Source organism: Schistosoma mansoni, chromosome 2 (genome assembly GCF_000237925.1).
Source record: "Schistosoma mansoni strain Puerto Rico chromosome 2, complete genome".
In the NCBI taxonomy this organism is placed as follows: Eukaryota; Metazoa; Platyhelminthes; class Trematoda; order Strigeidida; family Schistosomatidae; genus Schistosoma; species Schistosoma mansoni.
Window position 1 is genome coordinate 3,575,211 of NC_031496.1, and position 17,512 is coordinate 3,592,722.

Genomic DNA, 17,512 nt, shown 5'->3' on the forward strand with positions numbered 1-17,512 from the left:
AAGAAATGGAATATATGATCAAAAGATGCAGTAGAAGTCTCGCTAAGTACATAAATAAAAATCGTGACTATGAGATATCAATTTTATCAAAGTTATTGTCAATCATTATTGCGTTTCTTGGTATCGGTCTATTCCTACATGGTTTTCTATTGAATCGAACTGAGCTCTACAATGAGACAAATGAAAAACTGAAATTATCATTGAAGAATCCTTTGACTGTTGCTAGAAATGGTCGAATTATCCTTTTACTTGTTGATGCATTAGGTTATGCACTTATACAAAACAATAATGAAAACAACCAATTCCTACCTGATCATATTTCACCACATTCACAAAATCAATCTCGTCCACAACTTAACAGCTTATCTAAAGCAGCATATATTGGAAAGTTTATCGCAGACCCACCGACAACCACGTTACAACGTTTAAAAGCTTTAATGACAGGTAGTATGCCAACATTTATAGATGCAGGTTCAAATTTCGGCGGAAATAAAGTACTGGAAGATAATTTACTAAAACAATGGAATAAGGCTGGAAAACAAATTCGATTTGTTGGCGATGAAACCTGGATTGATCTATTTCCTGATTGGTATGTCGATTGATGTCATATAATTATTTATTTGATCGTGAAGAAGCTCTTAATAAAACGTATGATAATCATAATCCCGAAATTCCTAAATTAGCAATAGAAGTGAGCTTTACATTCACTTACCAAACCACCATCACCATCACTATAATAAATTTATTTCGATCCCGGAATACCAACATACTAATCAAACATCCTATTGTTGAGTTAAACGGTCTCTGTTAAGTTTCATTGGAATTAAATCAATTCATTAGAGTGGTTTCTATTCTAATGGCTTCAAAATTCCAGCTAATATACAGCGTTGTATTAATTGGCATTGTTTTCATTCTTGTCATGCAAAGCGATTAGTATAATGGGGTGTTAAATAGTCAGTCAGTCAGCTACAACGTAGGGCCAGGCACACATATGCATCGGTCCAAGTTGCCATATCTCGTTAGCACAACAAGATGAACACTGGATTCATAGAAATAGTTAATTTAGTGGTGGTAGTATATAAAAGATAGGTTGTATATAAGGATATAGTATAGGAAGGAAGTAGGTTATGAAGCAATTTTAATCTCAAGGTTTAAGGGTGTATACTCCTACCCCATTGTGATCGACTTTGAGCCATGTCACCCAGAGTCTCCAACCATTGGTTAGGATAGTCACGCGGACCTCAACCAAGTGGTCTGCATCTACCAACATGGCTCAGACTAGAAGTTAGTGACTTCAAGCACTGATGCCATGTTTTGGTTTGGCCGCCCCTAACTCTCTTCCAACTATCCCCTACACTAGTCAGCATAGCGCGTCGTGGTATCACATAAAGTAAAGTAACTCTGTACTTAGTTATTTGCCACTATACGATGTCGTTATAGTTTTACTCTTCAGAGGTCTGACTGATTTCCATCGAATAAACAATTTTCCTTTAACAGCTAGAGGGACCAACAAAATATATACAACACTGATATAATAGCATTAAGTTAATAAAATCATTAGCAGTGAACCATGGATACAAAGTTACCTGTATGAAATTCAATACCATACCCTGATGAACGTTAGCACCATGTCCTAGAAGATGGTCATATAGAATGCCCAAATTCGAATAGGGTATTGGGACATTAGTTGGAAGAGATTAGCTAGTGTCATTTTTGAAACTTGGTAGCTTTGCTAAACTGTCTCACCATGGCATGAGTATTTATCTGTTATCTCATGTCTCATGAACAGTAGGTAAAAGCCTCTACGTAGTTGCATTCGGAGGATTCGCATGTCATAGTGATGGTTTTCGATCGTTTTGTGATTTTCATAAGCGGTTTATAGTATTTTGAGTGCATATTAGTGCCCACTTATGTTAGATCAGTAGTATGATATAATTATTCAATTATTTACAGTTGCCTATTTTGTTAATTATAGTAAAAAGTACTTGACATAGAGTGGTTAAAGCATGTTCACTCTCAGCGCAATATCATTACGTATTCATAACACTGACTTATTGACCTATCTGTGAATACATGCAGATTATACTATTGTTGTGACTCACTGTTGATATATACATTGATTTTCTTGTGCACATATATTTCCGTCAATGTATTCTCTTAACTTTTTGTTTCAACTCACAGTTTCAGTCATTACAAAGCTTATTCATCGTTCAATGTGAAGGATTTGGATACAGTTGACCGAGGTGTTGAAAATTACTTTCTGCATGCCCTTAACAGTACCTCATTGGATTGGAATAATGAAGTTGTTGACAATAAAACACCACAAACTCATTGGGATATTCTTATTGGACATATGCTGGGGATAGATCACTGTGGTCATACATATGGACCTGCACATCCAGAGATGATGCGAAAGCTAAATGAACTAAACAGCTTTATAGAGTCAGTTGAAGATTTTGATTATCATATATTCTCATGGGTTAATAATTATCGTTTAATATAGTGTAACTTATTTACCATGTGCAGGTTTGCATACTTTACTGGGGTTGGTGTCGCACTAAACTCCAGAGCAAAGGCAGTACTAGTGAAATGGATCTCCATTAGCATTCGTTTGTATGCTGTTTGGTGAGAGGGATGGTCCCATCAAAGTGAGGAGAAGCTGGCATAGGAAGTGGTGTTTCTTTATAACTTCCATCTTGGTGTGTTGGCCTGTGTGAGAATTATCGAGGCAATAAATTTTCTCTCTAGTGCTTCATCTTCAGCCAAACTCTAAAACACTCCCACACCTATTCCAGAACAACAGTCATTGTGTTGTTTAGTATCAAGGCCATCTTTGATTCATTGGATAGGATTATGTTATCGTGGGTTTACATGCAAAGATAATTAACATCTGAAAGGATTTTTACACAAATACTTCAAGAAGAGTGAGGGAATACAATCACCTCTCTCCATTGTTCCAACCGCCCCTAAATGCCCTGGTACGGCCGAGAGTGGGGAGAGTCCACTCTCCCTCTCCAAATGCTCTCACATGGCCACGCGAATATATAGCCTCTGCCAGGGAAGTCCTACTCACTACCTTCTCGTGGCGGGGGTGTTGTTCACAAAAGTGAGAGGACGAAAAGCGAATGTCCGGCGCTTTAACCGGGTTGGTGGATGTGGAGGATCCACCTAGGGGAGTTGGAAAACCCTGATTCCAAACCAATAGTGCACATGGGCTCCAGTATCCTGATGGAACGAATGGCGAATGAACCAACTGTTGGTCACCGGCTACCATGTGACTGCATCTCCTTACGATGCTCCACTGCCTTGTGGATCAGACCTTTAGGCCAAAGGCTCGGGGTGTGGCCCCCTAAGAAAACCACCTGCTTCAGTCTGGGCACGTGGCAGTATCACAGCCCTCACACAAATCGAATGAGATTTGTGAGGCGCATATTTATCTGGTGCTTTTTTGTACCAATATTTATGTGTTTAAATAAAATATAAATAAATTGTTCTAACCAAGTAGTGAGTTTAGACAGAACTTCTTAATCTTACTATTCTTCATCTTTCCAACTGATGACATTCTAGAAACAGCTCTGAAGAGAGTGTGTTAATGGCTATGTATATCTGTTACCTGGAAGGCCTTTTCGTGGCGGGGTGTTGTTTACGAAATTGAGAGAACGAAAAGCGAATATCCGGTGCTTTAACCGTGTTGGTGGACGCGGAGGATCCACCTAGAGGAATTAGAAAACCCTGATTCCAAATCAGTGGTGCTCATGGGCTACATGATCCTGAAGGAACAGATGGCGTGTGAACCTATTGTTGGTCATGGGACTGTCTCCTAACGTTGCTTCACTGCCTTGTGGATTAGACCTTCAGGTCAAAGGCCCCGGGTGTGGCCGCCTAAGAAAACCACCTACTTCGGTTTGGGCACCTGAGCAGTATCACAATCCTCACATAAATCAATGATTACTGCTAATGGCCTCATTGTTATTGTGTGGCACTTGTGTATTTGATGCCCCCTTGTACTAGTGTTTATGTGTTCAAATAAATGAATAAATAATTCTGACCCATTGGAAGTAGTCGAGAGTTCATGTACCTGGGTAGTTGTGTGATTACTATTTTGTGGTGTGACAGATGTGATCAGTCAACCCATGGTAAAATTCAGTGGAACATATTCTAACCTGAGACATCTTTAATGGGGTCATAATTTAAGTCTTTCCGTGAAATATCAGGATAATATGAATGAGGTCGGGAAATGTTTTTGAGTATGGTAGAGATAAACAAATTGATGGTACCACCTGAAAATACCGACATCGCTAACCTGGACATGTTTTATTAATATCATCTAGGCAGCCTCCACACTGCACATTATTTGCCTAATCGAACTAGTTATGACATTACTTCTTTGTCTGTAGTTAATCTTTCGAATCGTATTCACTATTCTGAATGAATTTTACTATTACCAACGCTTTCAGTGCTTTGCTAATCACAAAAAATGAAGGGTCGATTTAGTGAAGAGAAGTTTTCGTCTTAAAAGTGGCAAATTGATTCAGACTGGCATAAATTTTTTCTGTCCATTACGATGCTTAAAAACATCTCGTCCACTACTCTACCACTAACAGTCACAACACTATTTAGATACATGAAATTTTTGACTATTTCCAAAGGCTCACTAAAAGTTATGAGTAAAATACATCGTCGCACAACAAGACCGCCAAAAATTGTATCTTGTATACAAATGTACGTTAATATACTCGACTTTGGTTTATGATTCTATCTGGTTAACCAAATCGAACTAAGTGGAGTGTCCTCCAAATATACAGTTTAATGTTTCAAAGAACAGTATCAATTAAAGTGATAATTGTTATTTCGCTAAAAACAACTAGGCGATCGCACAGCCAGACAGTCCAATTCTCCTAATGAAAATTGAAACGTCTTTTCCAGGCATTAAACCACACCGCCTCCGGGTACTACGTTGACAACCCATCCTAAAATGCCATCAACAATGAAATCCAAGAGAAATAGTGAACAACGCTATTAACAAAATAAGACAATATAATCCTACGACTTCCAGTAAATTAAGATTTATCCTGATTGGAACTTCAAAGTCTACTAGCCAAAGCAAACCGTTGAGCTAGAAACAACGGCTTAATCAAGTCACTAGTAACCAGAGGTCTGGTATCGGTAAATAATCTGTGTTTATGATACACCAATTAATCATCTTCAAAAACAATCTGTGCAATGTGGATGGCAATCATTGGTCTTTTATTTTGCGTCAAAAATGTTGGCTATTTTTATACTAAACAGATTGGGCGGAAAATGTAAAGAACTGACTCATGAGAAATTGACTTGGTTTCATCGAGATTTTGAATGTATTAGCCCCATGTCTCTACCTCTCCGACAAATCTTTGAACAATATCACAAGCCAACAGTCGTTTTGTTTCTTAACATTGTGGTTGCCTTCAATTCTCTGAATATGTCTATTCTCTAAATGCACCTGAAAAGTCTATTAGCATATTGAAAGCTCTGCACAAAGTCACCACATACAAAATGAGCGCATATTGGCTTACTCTGTACATTGTTGCAAATCATTAATGGGGCTAGACAGAGTTATTACGTCACACCATTTATCTTTAATTTTCCCGTCGATACAATCTTGAAGAATGTACGTAGTGATAATGTATAGACTTGGCGTCTGTTACGTGGGGAAAAGCTTTTCAGGTTTGGTTATACAAACTATGTAGTCCTAATGTACAATCGTATAAAGTCTACTCCAATCACACTCAATCAGTTTAACCACCAGCGTCCATAATTTTGACACATACTTTGCACCATAGAAGTGCAAAGTACTTCTACAAGTCTGGGAGTAATCTGTGTCTACACTCATTCTTCGTGGGTAGCTATTTAAAAGCAATTGAAAGTGAGGTGAGGCTACTTTCTAGATCATCAAAATCTTTAACATTTCTTTAAGATCACGTTGATTTTCAGAATTATCTTTAGATGTTTTCACCGATTTGCACCCATACTTAAATGTTAACAAAAAAAATATGTCGCATTGCTGTCTAGGTTTGTTCCTCTACTTATATGCATTTCTTTCTAGACTTATTGTTTCTAAACTTCAATCTTCCGATATTCTATTTATTTTGGGCGACCATGGAATGACACGATCAGGTGATCATGGCGGAGATAGTGATGCGGAACTGGAAGCTGCTTTCATCGTTTTTACTGCTGATAAGGATTCACTTATCATAAAAGATGATTCAGAGAACCAAACAAATAGACGATTATGTCAAATAGATCTTGTCCCAACGTTATCACTTCTAACTAATGTTCCAATACCCTATTCGAATTTGGGCATTCTATATGACCATCTTCTAGGACATGGTGCTAACGTTCATCAGGGTATGGTATTGAATTTCATACAGGTAACTTTGTATCCATGGTTCACTGCTAATGATTTTATTAACTTGATGCTATTATATCAGTGTTGTATATATTTTGTTGGTCCCTCTAGCTGTTAAAGGAAAATTGTTTATTCGATGGAAATCAGTCAGACCTCTGAAGAGTAAAACTATAACGACATCGTATAGTGGCAAATAACTAAGTACAGAGTTACTTTACTTTGTGTGATACATATTTAACACCCTATTATACTAATGTTTTGTATGACAAGAATGAAAACAATGCTCACTAGTGACTGGCTCCATGAGGTAATTCCTGGAATTCTAGTGAGAAGTCGTGACCAGTCGAGCTAATCCATGTCAGGTAGATATAGGTACCTACCTCAGTACAATGGAAGATGGTCGCGCAATTTCGTGGATTGGTTGATGTTAGACATTAACACCGTTGGATGCCGACTCATTGGTCTATCGGTTAAGTGTTCTGGCGCGAGACTGGTAGGTCCCGGGTTCGAATTTCGCGAGGCGGGTCCGTGCATGCGCACTGCTGAGGAGTCCCACAATAGGACGAAACGGCCGTTCAGTGCTTCCAGGTTCTTCATAGTGGTCCAGCTTCAATTGACTCATGATCTCAACTATATAATACAACTCTGTATATTAGCTGGAATTTTGAAGCCATTAGAATAGAAACCACTCTAATGAATTGATTTTATTCCAATGAAACTTAACAGAGACCGTTTAACTCAACAATAGGATGTTTGATTAGTATGTTGTTATTCCGGGATCGAAATAAATTTATTATAGTGATGGTGATGGTGGTTTGGTAAGTGAATGTAAAGCTCATTTCTATTGCTAATTTAGGAATTTCGGGATTATGATTATCATACGTTTCATTAAGAGCTTCTTCACGATCAAGTAAATAGATATATGAAATCAATCAGGAAACAAATCAATCCGGATTGCTTTGTCAATTAGTCCTATTTATATTGTGTACAACATTTGATTTCTGATGAACTTTCTATGAATACCAAATTCTACGGCGTATTTCATTCCTGATATGGGAGTCGTCAATTGTACACTTCCACAATCCTGGCACAAATTCTAACCCATTGTCTACGGTCTGGCGTGCGAATACTTTAGCTTTAACTTGTCGATGCTCAGATGCGTTGTGTATGTGGCTTTTTTATTAGTTCACGATATTACGCGACCATTTTCCTTCGTCTATATTTGATAACTGTCCCAACGGACGGGGTTGATCTTCTCTATTCATAGTTTTTCACTAAAACTTCATGCACTTCGTTTTGAAGTCTGCCTTTAATGTTTAAATGATTATTATCAGTATTGGGTTTCGTGGAGATTGTAGAATTTTCGTAATTATGAAATACATTGATCTTGAGTTCTGTTAGAGGTATGAGGGCAGCTATCACTTCCCGGTTGCCCACACTATGGAAGGGTTCTTTCAGAGGTACCTGAAAAGAAAATTAGATTAGTAGTGGTCTTATTGACCTGAGAGCGTGACCGCAGTACCCAAGAGACTACTGCTTGAGGTTGGTCACACAAGACCTTTTTGTGGGTAATTTTTGTGTTAGCTCCGTACTTGTTGAGACCTTACCACCGGAGACGGAATTCCGTTGGATAAGGCGAGGTGTGCATTTTTAGGGTCGACCTTTTCTAACCCCACCCCTCCTTGTGGGAAGGCAGCATCGCTGTTATGCTAGTTTTCTGAAGGAAACACCTAACTGCCGTCACACCACTGTACAGCCAGCAGTACGACTTTGCCTTCGGACCTTGGGTTCTCTGCTTTTAATCTAACCGCTCTTCAACCGACCTGTCTGGCATGGTAGGACCTTGAGGAACGATTGTTCCAGCTAATATAGCTTGATTGGTTCATCACGATAGGCAAGCCCGACCACCCCGTCGAGGTAGCAGCAACGGTCAGGTAGAATATTCGTAGTCTCAATAGAATTTGTTTATTGGCCTGTATAATGTTTTGTGATTTTAGTTGTATTTAATGAGTAATATTTTCGTCTTTTCAAAAAAAAATAATTTTTTTCATTTATATTTCAATACTCCTTTATAGATGTTTACCTATACTGCAAATTATTATTATAACATAAGTAAATTACCACTTTCTCCTATACTTATATCTTATATGGATCGTATTATGTTAAGTTCAACTTATGATTGGATAGAACAACTGAATGATATTCAGTTAGTAACTATTCTCAGAGAACTACAATCCATATTTCGCATTCATTGGACTCAATTCAATGATTTACGTATATTCTTTGGTCTATTTTTAACAACCTTCAGTTTGATTACTCTTTTACTATCCATTGAAAAGGTATACAGTACCCGTGATATACATATCAGTATCCTATTTTTATTGTTTACTTGTATCTTATCTTTTATATGTTTACTTGGATACTATTCAAATATTTTTTTATTTTTTATTTTTGTATTATTATTCATCTCATTACTATATCTTATATTGACATATCATCACTCTTCAAAGTTGATCTTCTCAGATCTTTTGAATAGATTCAATGATAATTTTATTGGTTTCTTGTTATTATTCCTACTTTCTTCAAGTTATTTATCAAATAGTATGATTATTTATGAATTCCATGTAACTCTTTATCTAATTCAAAGTTTGATTGTTGTGTTTTTCATTGATTCATTCATTCATATGGATTCTATTGTTATGACTTCTTTGTATAGTTTGAATCCTATTGGATTGAAGTTCTTACGAATATGTTCATCTTTGCCTTGTCTTCCATTTATGACTTTACTTTATCTAAGTATTATGTTATTGTTTCGTTTATTTATTCGACAATTTTTAATTTGTCGTGAAGAATTAAGTAATAGCTCTTTATGTCGATCTATTCTTGATCCATGGTTGACAAAATCTTTGAATAGATTAAATCCTATTCATGAATTTTATCCAATTGGTGGAATACGTGTAATGTTTGCTATTCTAATGTTGATAATATATCTTCGTTTATATTGGCGACTATTGTCTGAATATCAAAATATATCTATGAGTTTGAATCAGTCAAATAAAGCTAATTGGAAGAAATTAAGTTTATTTATATTAATCGGTAGTTTATTGTCATTGTTATGGATGATGGATTCTGCGGAATCAACTAATTGGATTAGATTTATTCCAAAAGATAAATTGTAAGTTGGTTTTTCTTTAGAGTGGATGAGATAACCTTGTAGTTTTTCTTATTTGTTGTTTTTCAAATTATTTGTGCGTGTGTTGATCGCTTCACTTATCTTGAGAGTCTCATATCAGTCCTTGTGATCTGGTGTGTGTGTATGTGTGTGTGACGAAATCTGAGCACGGATACATAAGGTTCGTTTAGCTTTTCCCGACTTATGTCATTTATGGCGTAGGCGAGATATCCGTCTAGCAACCAAAGGACGGGTTTACTGCGCAACAGTTCGTTCCGTCCTACTTTATGGCAGTGAAACATAGCCCATAAGAGTAGAGGATATTCATATGCTACTAGTATTCGATCATAGGTGTCTTCGAAGCATTGTTCGTATATCCTGGGACCACTGAGTAAGTAATGCAGCTGTTAGGAAATGGGTACTAGGTAAGGATTGTAAATCGATTGATAAAGTAGTGAAACTTCATCAGTTGAGATGGCTGGGACATGTGTTACGTATGCCTAACCACCGACTGCCCCGACGTGCAATGTTTCTTGGTGTAGGAGCAGGTTGGAAGAAAGCTAGGGGCGGCCAGACCAAAACATGGCATAAATCCATGAAGTCACTGACAAGTGGACTGGGCCGTGTTGGTAGGTGTAGACTACCTGGTTGGGATTCGCGAGATGATAGCAACCGATGGTTAGAGACCTTGAATGACATGGCTCAAAATCGTTTGCAATGGCGAAGGTGCATACACTCTTTGTGTTCTACCAAATTCTAATCTTCTGAATTCTTCATGTCCGTATCCTTTTTCTCTTTCCAAATTTATTTCACTGGATTATACTCCTTCAATAACATCTTCAAACCCTAATCTTTCGGATTACTGCTTATACTCTCACTCCTTCTACCACTATGGGATTTGAATCGACAACCTCATCTCTGTGCAAATGTGGTATGGCAACTCGAACTGATGTACGTACGTACGAAGTTCTACGTTGTGACTGGCTGACTGATTTTTGTTTGTTGACAAAATGACTACATCCAGTCTTGTAAAAGAAGTATGCTTATAAGCCATTCTTCTGGATCTCGTTACTGTCATTTGTCATTGTGCTATAGTTACACAAGATTATTGTGTAGTCTTATTCTAGCGGTTCCTAATATTAAACAGCATACTTGCTATTTGGTTTCTTCGATTATATTAAGTTAAAAACAGAATCCCACATAATCATATGATCTTGAGCGTTTTGTGAACTTAGTTTCACACATCTCTCTTTCCTCCTTTTGTTTTCGGCTTGAAACATTTATTCTAGGGAATTAGCTGTTGTTAGACCGGCTGACTTGTTTGTCACATCTCAGTTTGCAGGAAAGCATCTAATAATAACTGGTAATATTTAGGTAATTCGTGTTCTAGTTATACCGTCAGGTTATGAAAACAAACTTCTGAAACTATAATCACTATTTCTAATTTGGGAGTGAAATTGTTTCGCTAAATTTGGTTCATTTTCGATAAGATAGCTCAGTTGTACCGTTTCTAAATAAGGCGGTAATGAAAGCGAATCGAAATCTCCCAAACCATAAATCCTTTTGCATATTAGTTTCATTAATTAGCGTGGGTACATGTGAAACCTTGTTTCCCATTGATGGCGATATCCCGACTGTTTATTATTCAGCTTTTTAAATACTTAATTCCTATCTATCCTAGTCTAGCATCAACGTTTTATCATCCGGCTAAATGAGTACTTTTTTCGTTACTAAGAATGTTATTTGTTGTTTCCGGATAACTTTTATTAAGTAAAAATCATTTGATAATCGCTAAGTATATTAAATCTTAAGTGATCCATTTTGTTTGTCTAGGCATACAGTTCGAATTTGGGTTGCTCGTATTCTGTTGATAACTATATTCTACATATTTTTTCAACTCGTGAAATCCCCATTTCATCTTATTGAAGAGATAAATTTTATAAAATGTATCCAGTCAAATGATTGTAGTCAGTCTACTCAAAGAACTATTGTTTATTTGTATACTTTGTGGACAATGACCTGTTTCATGGTCTTACCATTCCTTTCTCTACTTGTCTTCTTAAATGAATTCCATATCATTTGGTTGGTTTTCATTATTATATTCATTCAATTGCGTATACATGTGACTGCTATAAAATGTAATCATATGGATAAATGTAATAAAAGTGAGTTTAGTATTATAGTTTGTTCAAATATATATTTATTATTATTTATTTAAACACAAATATTGGTACAAAAGCGTACCAGATATATATGCGCCACACAAATCTCATTCGATTTGTGTGAGGGCTGTGATACTGCCCAGGTGTCCAAACTGAAGCAGGTGGTTTTCTTAGAGGGCCACACCCGAAGCCTATGATCTGAAGGTCTAGTCCACAAAGCAGTAGAGCAACGTCAGGAGATACAGTCCCATGGTAGCCGGTCACCAACGATTGGTTCATACGTCCTTTGTTCCTTCAGGATCATGGAGTCCATGTTGATCATTGGTTTGGAGACAGGGTTTCCCAACTTCTTTAGGTGGACCCTACATGTCCACCAACCCGATTAAAGCGCCGGACATTTGGTTTTCGTCCTCTCAATTTCGTAAACAACAGTAATGCCACGAGAATGCAGTGAGTAGAACTTCCCTGGCGGAGGCTATGTACACGTGGTCATGTGAGAGTCCATTCCATTGAGATAAGTAACATCAGCTGTTTTTCTTTTCAGAAATCAAATTTTAATGTAGTTTACAGAAACTGTGAATCTTTCCTGATAACCCTACGAATACAACTTCTAATGTTTCCCCACTTATTTTTTACTCATTATTAAATACTAAAAAAATCACCTTCTTAGAAATCATAAAATCTCGTTAAGTTCCTTTTTAACATAAGTAACAGACTTAGTATCCTCCCAACTAATCCATTCTTTTTGTAATTTCTTTAGATTCACTACTGCTTCATGTACCTCAGAAGTGTATCTCATGGATTCTGGCAATATTTCTTTGCTTATTAGATAACTTATCTTTTTTTATAACTGGTCATCAACCAACATTATCTGGAATTCCATGGGATGCTGCTTATGCTGCATATGAAGGTGATCATAATACACGATGGTTACCAGGATTGACTGTTCTTTTGCATTTATATTCAGGTCCTATAATAATTGCTTTCAGTTTACCAACAATTATTATTTTGTCTTCACGCCTTCAGTATGTTCATGGGACGGTGATCCATTCGCATTCTAACAAAAGCCGAAACACTAGTTTTTACAGATTTGTTGATGCTTTGGATTTATTCATTTGGAGATTTATTATTAGTAAAAGTGTGTTGGTAAGTTATTGGCTAGTACTTTTGATGATCTAATTTCATGTGGTTTTATTTATGTAACTAGTAGGAGTATATTTTCAGTAATATGACATATCTAGGCTTTTTGATGAGTCAAAACAAGACTAAAATATCTATCAGTAATGGAGCTTACTCATGAATGTAACTTTCATGTTAGTTGAAAATTCCTAGCAAGGGGTTCAGGGAAAGACCAAGAAGTTGACATGATTCAGCATCTAGTATGCGTGTTGTAAGTACATTTGATAAGAATACTTGAGGAGCTTTAATGACGTTACCTACATCTTCAGTAGAATATACTCGCTTAACATGATTCTCCCAGACACATTTTAAAACTCCGAAACTAATATAATATTGTAGCCGTCGAATAAAATATCGTGACTTAACATTTTCTACGCCTGTTTTAATTTCAACATCTCTGCTCGTGCCTTCTCTGGTATGTTGGTGGCCAATAACGACTTCAGACGTCCTATTGTGGGGTCGAGACACAGATAGCTCAGACATCCGACACTTCTCACCTTGTTAGAACGTATCTGACGTATCAGTCGTTTACGAAGCTCAAGCTGCTTAGTTTCTAACTCAATGCTTACTACTTTTAACCCTCTACGAATTGCTTCTTCGTCAATTACCCTACGTTTAGTATTTACATAGGGGTCAACTGAAGGACAAATATCTTTGAGGTTTTGTTTCACATTATCAAAAGCAAGATTTAAAGAAGTAGGCGAGTTCACCTTAGAGACTGAGAGAACAATGTTTTCAGCGCTTGAATAATCTGTTTCTCCAGAACTGTCGGCGTTGTACTTCATTTTCCTCGTCCTTGTCACTGTTAGGCCAAATTAACCGAACCAAGTTCCGACTAAAGTTCGTTACTGCGAAGATCCAACATTTCTCAACTTTGGTTTGAACTATTGGATCTTTGCAGTAAAAAACTTTGGTCGGAACTTGGTTCGGTTAATTTGGCCTAACAGTCACAAGGACGAGGAATTAGATTTATAGTTTTCCATCACGAACTGACATAAGCTAAAATACTAAAACGGTATTTGGTCAAATGGATGAATGAATTTCGATCCAAAATCCAAGACCTGTTAACCCTAAATTTGATTCGTTTGTCCATGAATTATAGTCTCGACCAGATATCAACCAATGATATTCACTGTATTCAATTTAATAACTGCTTCGTTTAACAAAGAAAATTTAGTGTTACTATGGCGAATACCGTTGGTTTTGATTTCATAGAGAAAATAACCTGTATGTGACAAGTAGCACGAGACTGAAAATGTTAATCCTTGAACTATCCATCTGTGCTTATAATGCTTGTGAATTAAGGTTATATCGAGGCACAGTATGTACATATGCCGATAAGAGGCTGATTAATTCTAGTCCTAAACATCAATGGGAAGATTCGAACAAACAATACTAAGTGAATTTAAAACTTCACCGCATTGCACAAGCAGATAGTTATCAGGACTCATTGGCTAAGTGGATAACGCGATGGCGTTTGAAGCGAACAGTATTAGGTTCGAGTCCTAGAGTGAACATCAACCCTGAGATGCAGGTACATCCAGCTGACGTGTGCCAAGTAGGAAGAAATAATATCTGCAATATTCATATCAGATAGTTGAAAGTGAACTTATGTATTAATCCTGTACAATCTCATTCATAGATACTTTCACATGCAATAGTCTAAATAAAATAGAGTAGCATTACTTTACTAACAAATTTATCAAACACTTATCGAAATTTTCATGTTTTGAATATAAGTTACTCAGTAGATTTATAAGTAATCAGATGCAGTAGACAACACTAAGTGAATTTAAATCTTTATCCCATTGCACAAGTATATGGTTGTCAGGACTCAGTAGCTAACTGGATAACGCGATGACGTTTGAAGCGAACGGGGCGAGACTATAGTTTATGGACGACCTTTGAACGAACCTTAAGTGACCTTGGGAAATATTAGCCAATCAGTAAACAGTCAGCATAGAGTAAAAATATATTATACAAAATATGGTCCAAAAATTTGTCAATGCTAGAAAAAAGTTCAAAAGTTCTAAATTCGTAATGCATAAGGTAGACGAACTCATCCATATGGCTCCATAATAGTTAGTCCCTGGAGCCATGATAAGGTCACAAAATCCCTCTCAGCCCCGACCACATATCTTCATTATTGTTTGTGTGTACCGCGGTTGTGTAAGTTTATCATTTTTATTATGGATATGTCCCTGCAATACTTATACCACGGAATAGTCGAAGCTTCAGTAACATCTGCGATTATTGCAGCCAATGTTACTGGTGCTTTTATTATACAGTTCGCGGCAATTATTATAATATGCCTTAGTCTCAATCTGGATCGAGCGATAAGGGTTTCTATTCTAGTAAACGTCTTCCTTCAACATATATTACATCGAAGGACAACATCACGGTAGTCTGCACAAGGTCTACAAATCATCTAATTACCACAATTACAAATACAGGAACATCTTAGTAGTCTCATTTGTTGTAACCGCTTAATTGTCACGTTTTCTCTAAAATCCTTTGTGAACCGATTGTACATATGCATCAGGTACTGAAATTGGAGCTGTGACCTTGAAATCCCTCAAATGCTTCTGAGTAGCTCCTCCATAAGTTATAGTCACGCTGCGAACGGTACAGGATTCAAGTCCCACAGTGAACATCAACTCCGAGATGCAGGCACATCCAACTGATGAATGCCAAGTAGGACGAAACTAGCGTCTAACTGGATTCCACTATCCATCTTTGCTTATAATTGTTTGATTGTATATGATATCAAAATTACAAATGATATTAACACCTTTAAGCTTTTTTTTCTTCTTATATATTATAGACCTTAGGTTGTATGTTAAGCACTGGTTTATTACGTCGTCATTTAATGGTATGGAAAATATTTGCACCACATTTATTATTTTCAATGTTAAGTCTACTTATATCAGCTGTATGTCTTCCATTGATTCGTTTTTTGGTTGTATATTGTTTACATAATAGAATTTGTAAAATCTTAAAAAGTCATTTCAATATACATAAATGTGTATAAGTATATTCCTTTTTGTCAATGTCATTACATTTTCTGTGTAATCCCACAATACTGTTATATCCCGAATAGAATGGTACCTTTTGAGATCCATTTAATGGACCAGTACTATGGGTATATTTCCTATTATATGATGGTTAAGTAACTTAACTATTCATATTCATGTTCCTTTCATTGTGAGCTTCATTTTGACCCACAGACTATTATTATACGATTTACCATTCCTGAGTTATCCCCAGTCTATTAATTACTGTCCCCCTATTCACAGCCACATTTGGCTAAATTTTGTACAAATGTTATTTTCTATTTTATGGTACGATGTGGTTAGTTTGTTTGGTATATAGACCCAGTATGTTTGAAATATAATGATTCATACCGCAGAGGCTGTTATTGGTGTTCTGAACTTAACTGGCTGGGCTAGGCAGAAAACAGAACCGACAAGTGCTCTAGACTGCTTGTACGGGTTTCCTGTGTCATTGGTCCGATCGATAAATCACTGTTCTCTAATTGGCGGTCTTATTACGTTATACATTCACAGGGCATCCAGGAGGTCACACGTTATAACAAATATCATTAAGAATTTAAGAGAAATAAAACAAAAATTCCAAGTTTCATTTAAATGTTTCAAATAAATTATTCTATATATAAGAACTTTCGTCTAAATTAGAGCGAATAGTTTCATAGTATTTAGACGCCGAGTTAATGTAAGACATTAAATAGGAAGAATATATTTGTAAAATGTCAGCGAATGAATTTAAAGTAAATCCTTGTATATCGTTTAAGCCTGATTACTTTATTAAGTGCCCCCAAATGCCCTGGTACGGCCGAGAGTGAGGAGAGTCCGCTCTCCCTCTCCAAATGCTCTCACATGGCCACGCGTATATAGCCTCTGCCACACAAGTTCTACTCACTGCCTTCTCGTGGCGGGGGTGTTGTTTACGAAATTGAGAGGACGAAGAGAGAATGTCCGGCGATTTAACCGGGTTGGTGGACGTGGAGTGTCCACGTAGGGGAGTCGGAAAACCGTGATTCCAAACCAATGGTGCACATGGGCTGGCTCCAGTATCCTGAGAGAACAAATGGAGTATGAATCAATCGTTGGTCACCGGCTACCATGGGACTGCATCTCCTCACGATGCTCCACTGCCTTGTAGATTAGACCTTTAGGTCAAAGACTCCGGGTGTGGCCCCTTAAGAAAACCACCTGCTTCGGTTTCGGCACCTGATCAGTATCACAGCCCTCACCCAAATCAAATGAGATTTGTGTGGCACATATTTATCTGGTGCTTCCTTGTACCAATATTCATGTGTATTAATAAAATAAACTTTATTAACTGACTGATATTTATCCTGTTAAAGATCAATAACTTCAAAGAAATAATATATTGTTCAGCATAGAATGCTTCGTTAATTCTTTTCCATACTTTTAATTACAAATAATAACATTATTTGTAAGCCTAAATATACTATTCTCTTATAGTCAAATGTCTGGCAAATGGAGCTCAATGCTAACTAGTATTGGGGATGGTTGGAAAAGAGTTAGGGGCGGCCAAACTAAAACGTGGCATCAGACTATAAAGTCACTA

General features: G+C 36.9%; 1 protein-coding gene across 1 annotated transcript; it reads left to right on the forward strand.

Moving 5' to 3' along the window:
• Positions 1–5: 5 nt before the first annotated feature.
• Smp_021980 (hypothetical protein) lies at positions 6–15,929 on the forward strand (the record flags this gene model as incomplete). The annotated part of the gene is made up of 7 exons (XM_018795363.1): positions 6–589; positions 2,182–2,442; positions 6,083–6,407; positions 8,461–8,591; positions 9,102–9,481; positions 12,480–12,865; positions 15,723–15,929. The coding sequence occupies 7 exons, from the start codon at positions 6–8 to the stop codon at positions 15,927–15,929; spliced, it is 2,274 nt and encodes a 757-aa protein (XP_018649684.1).
• Between the last annotated feature and the right edge of the window lie 1,583 nt (positions 15,930–17,512).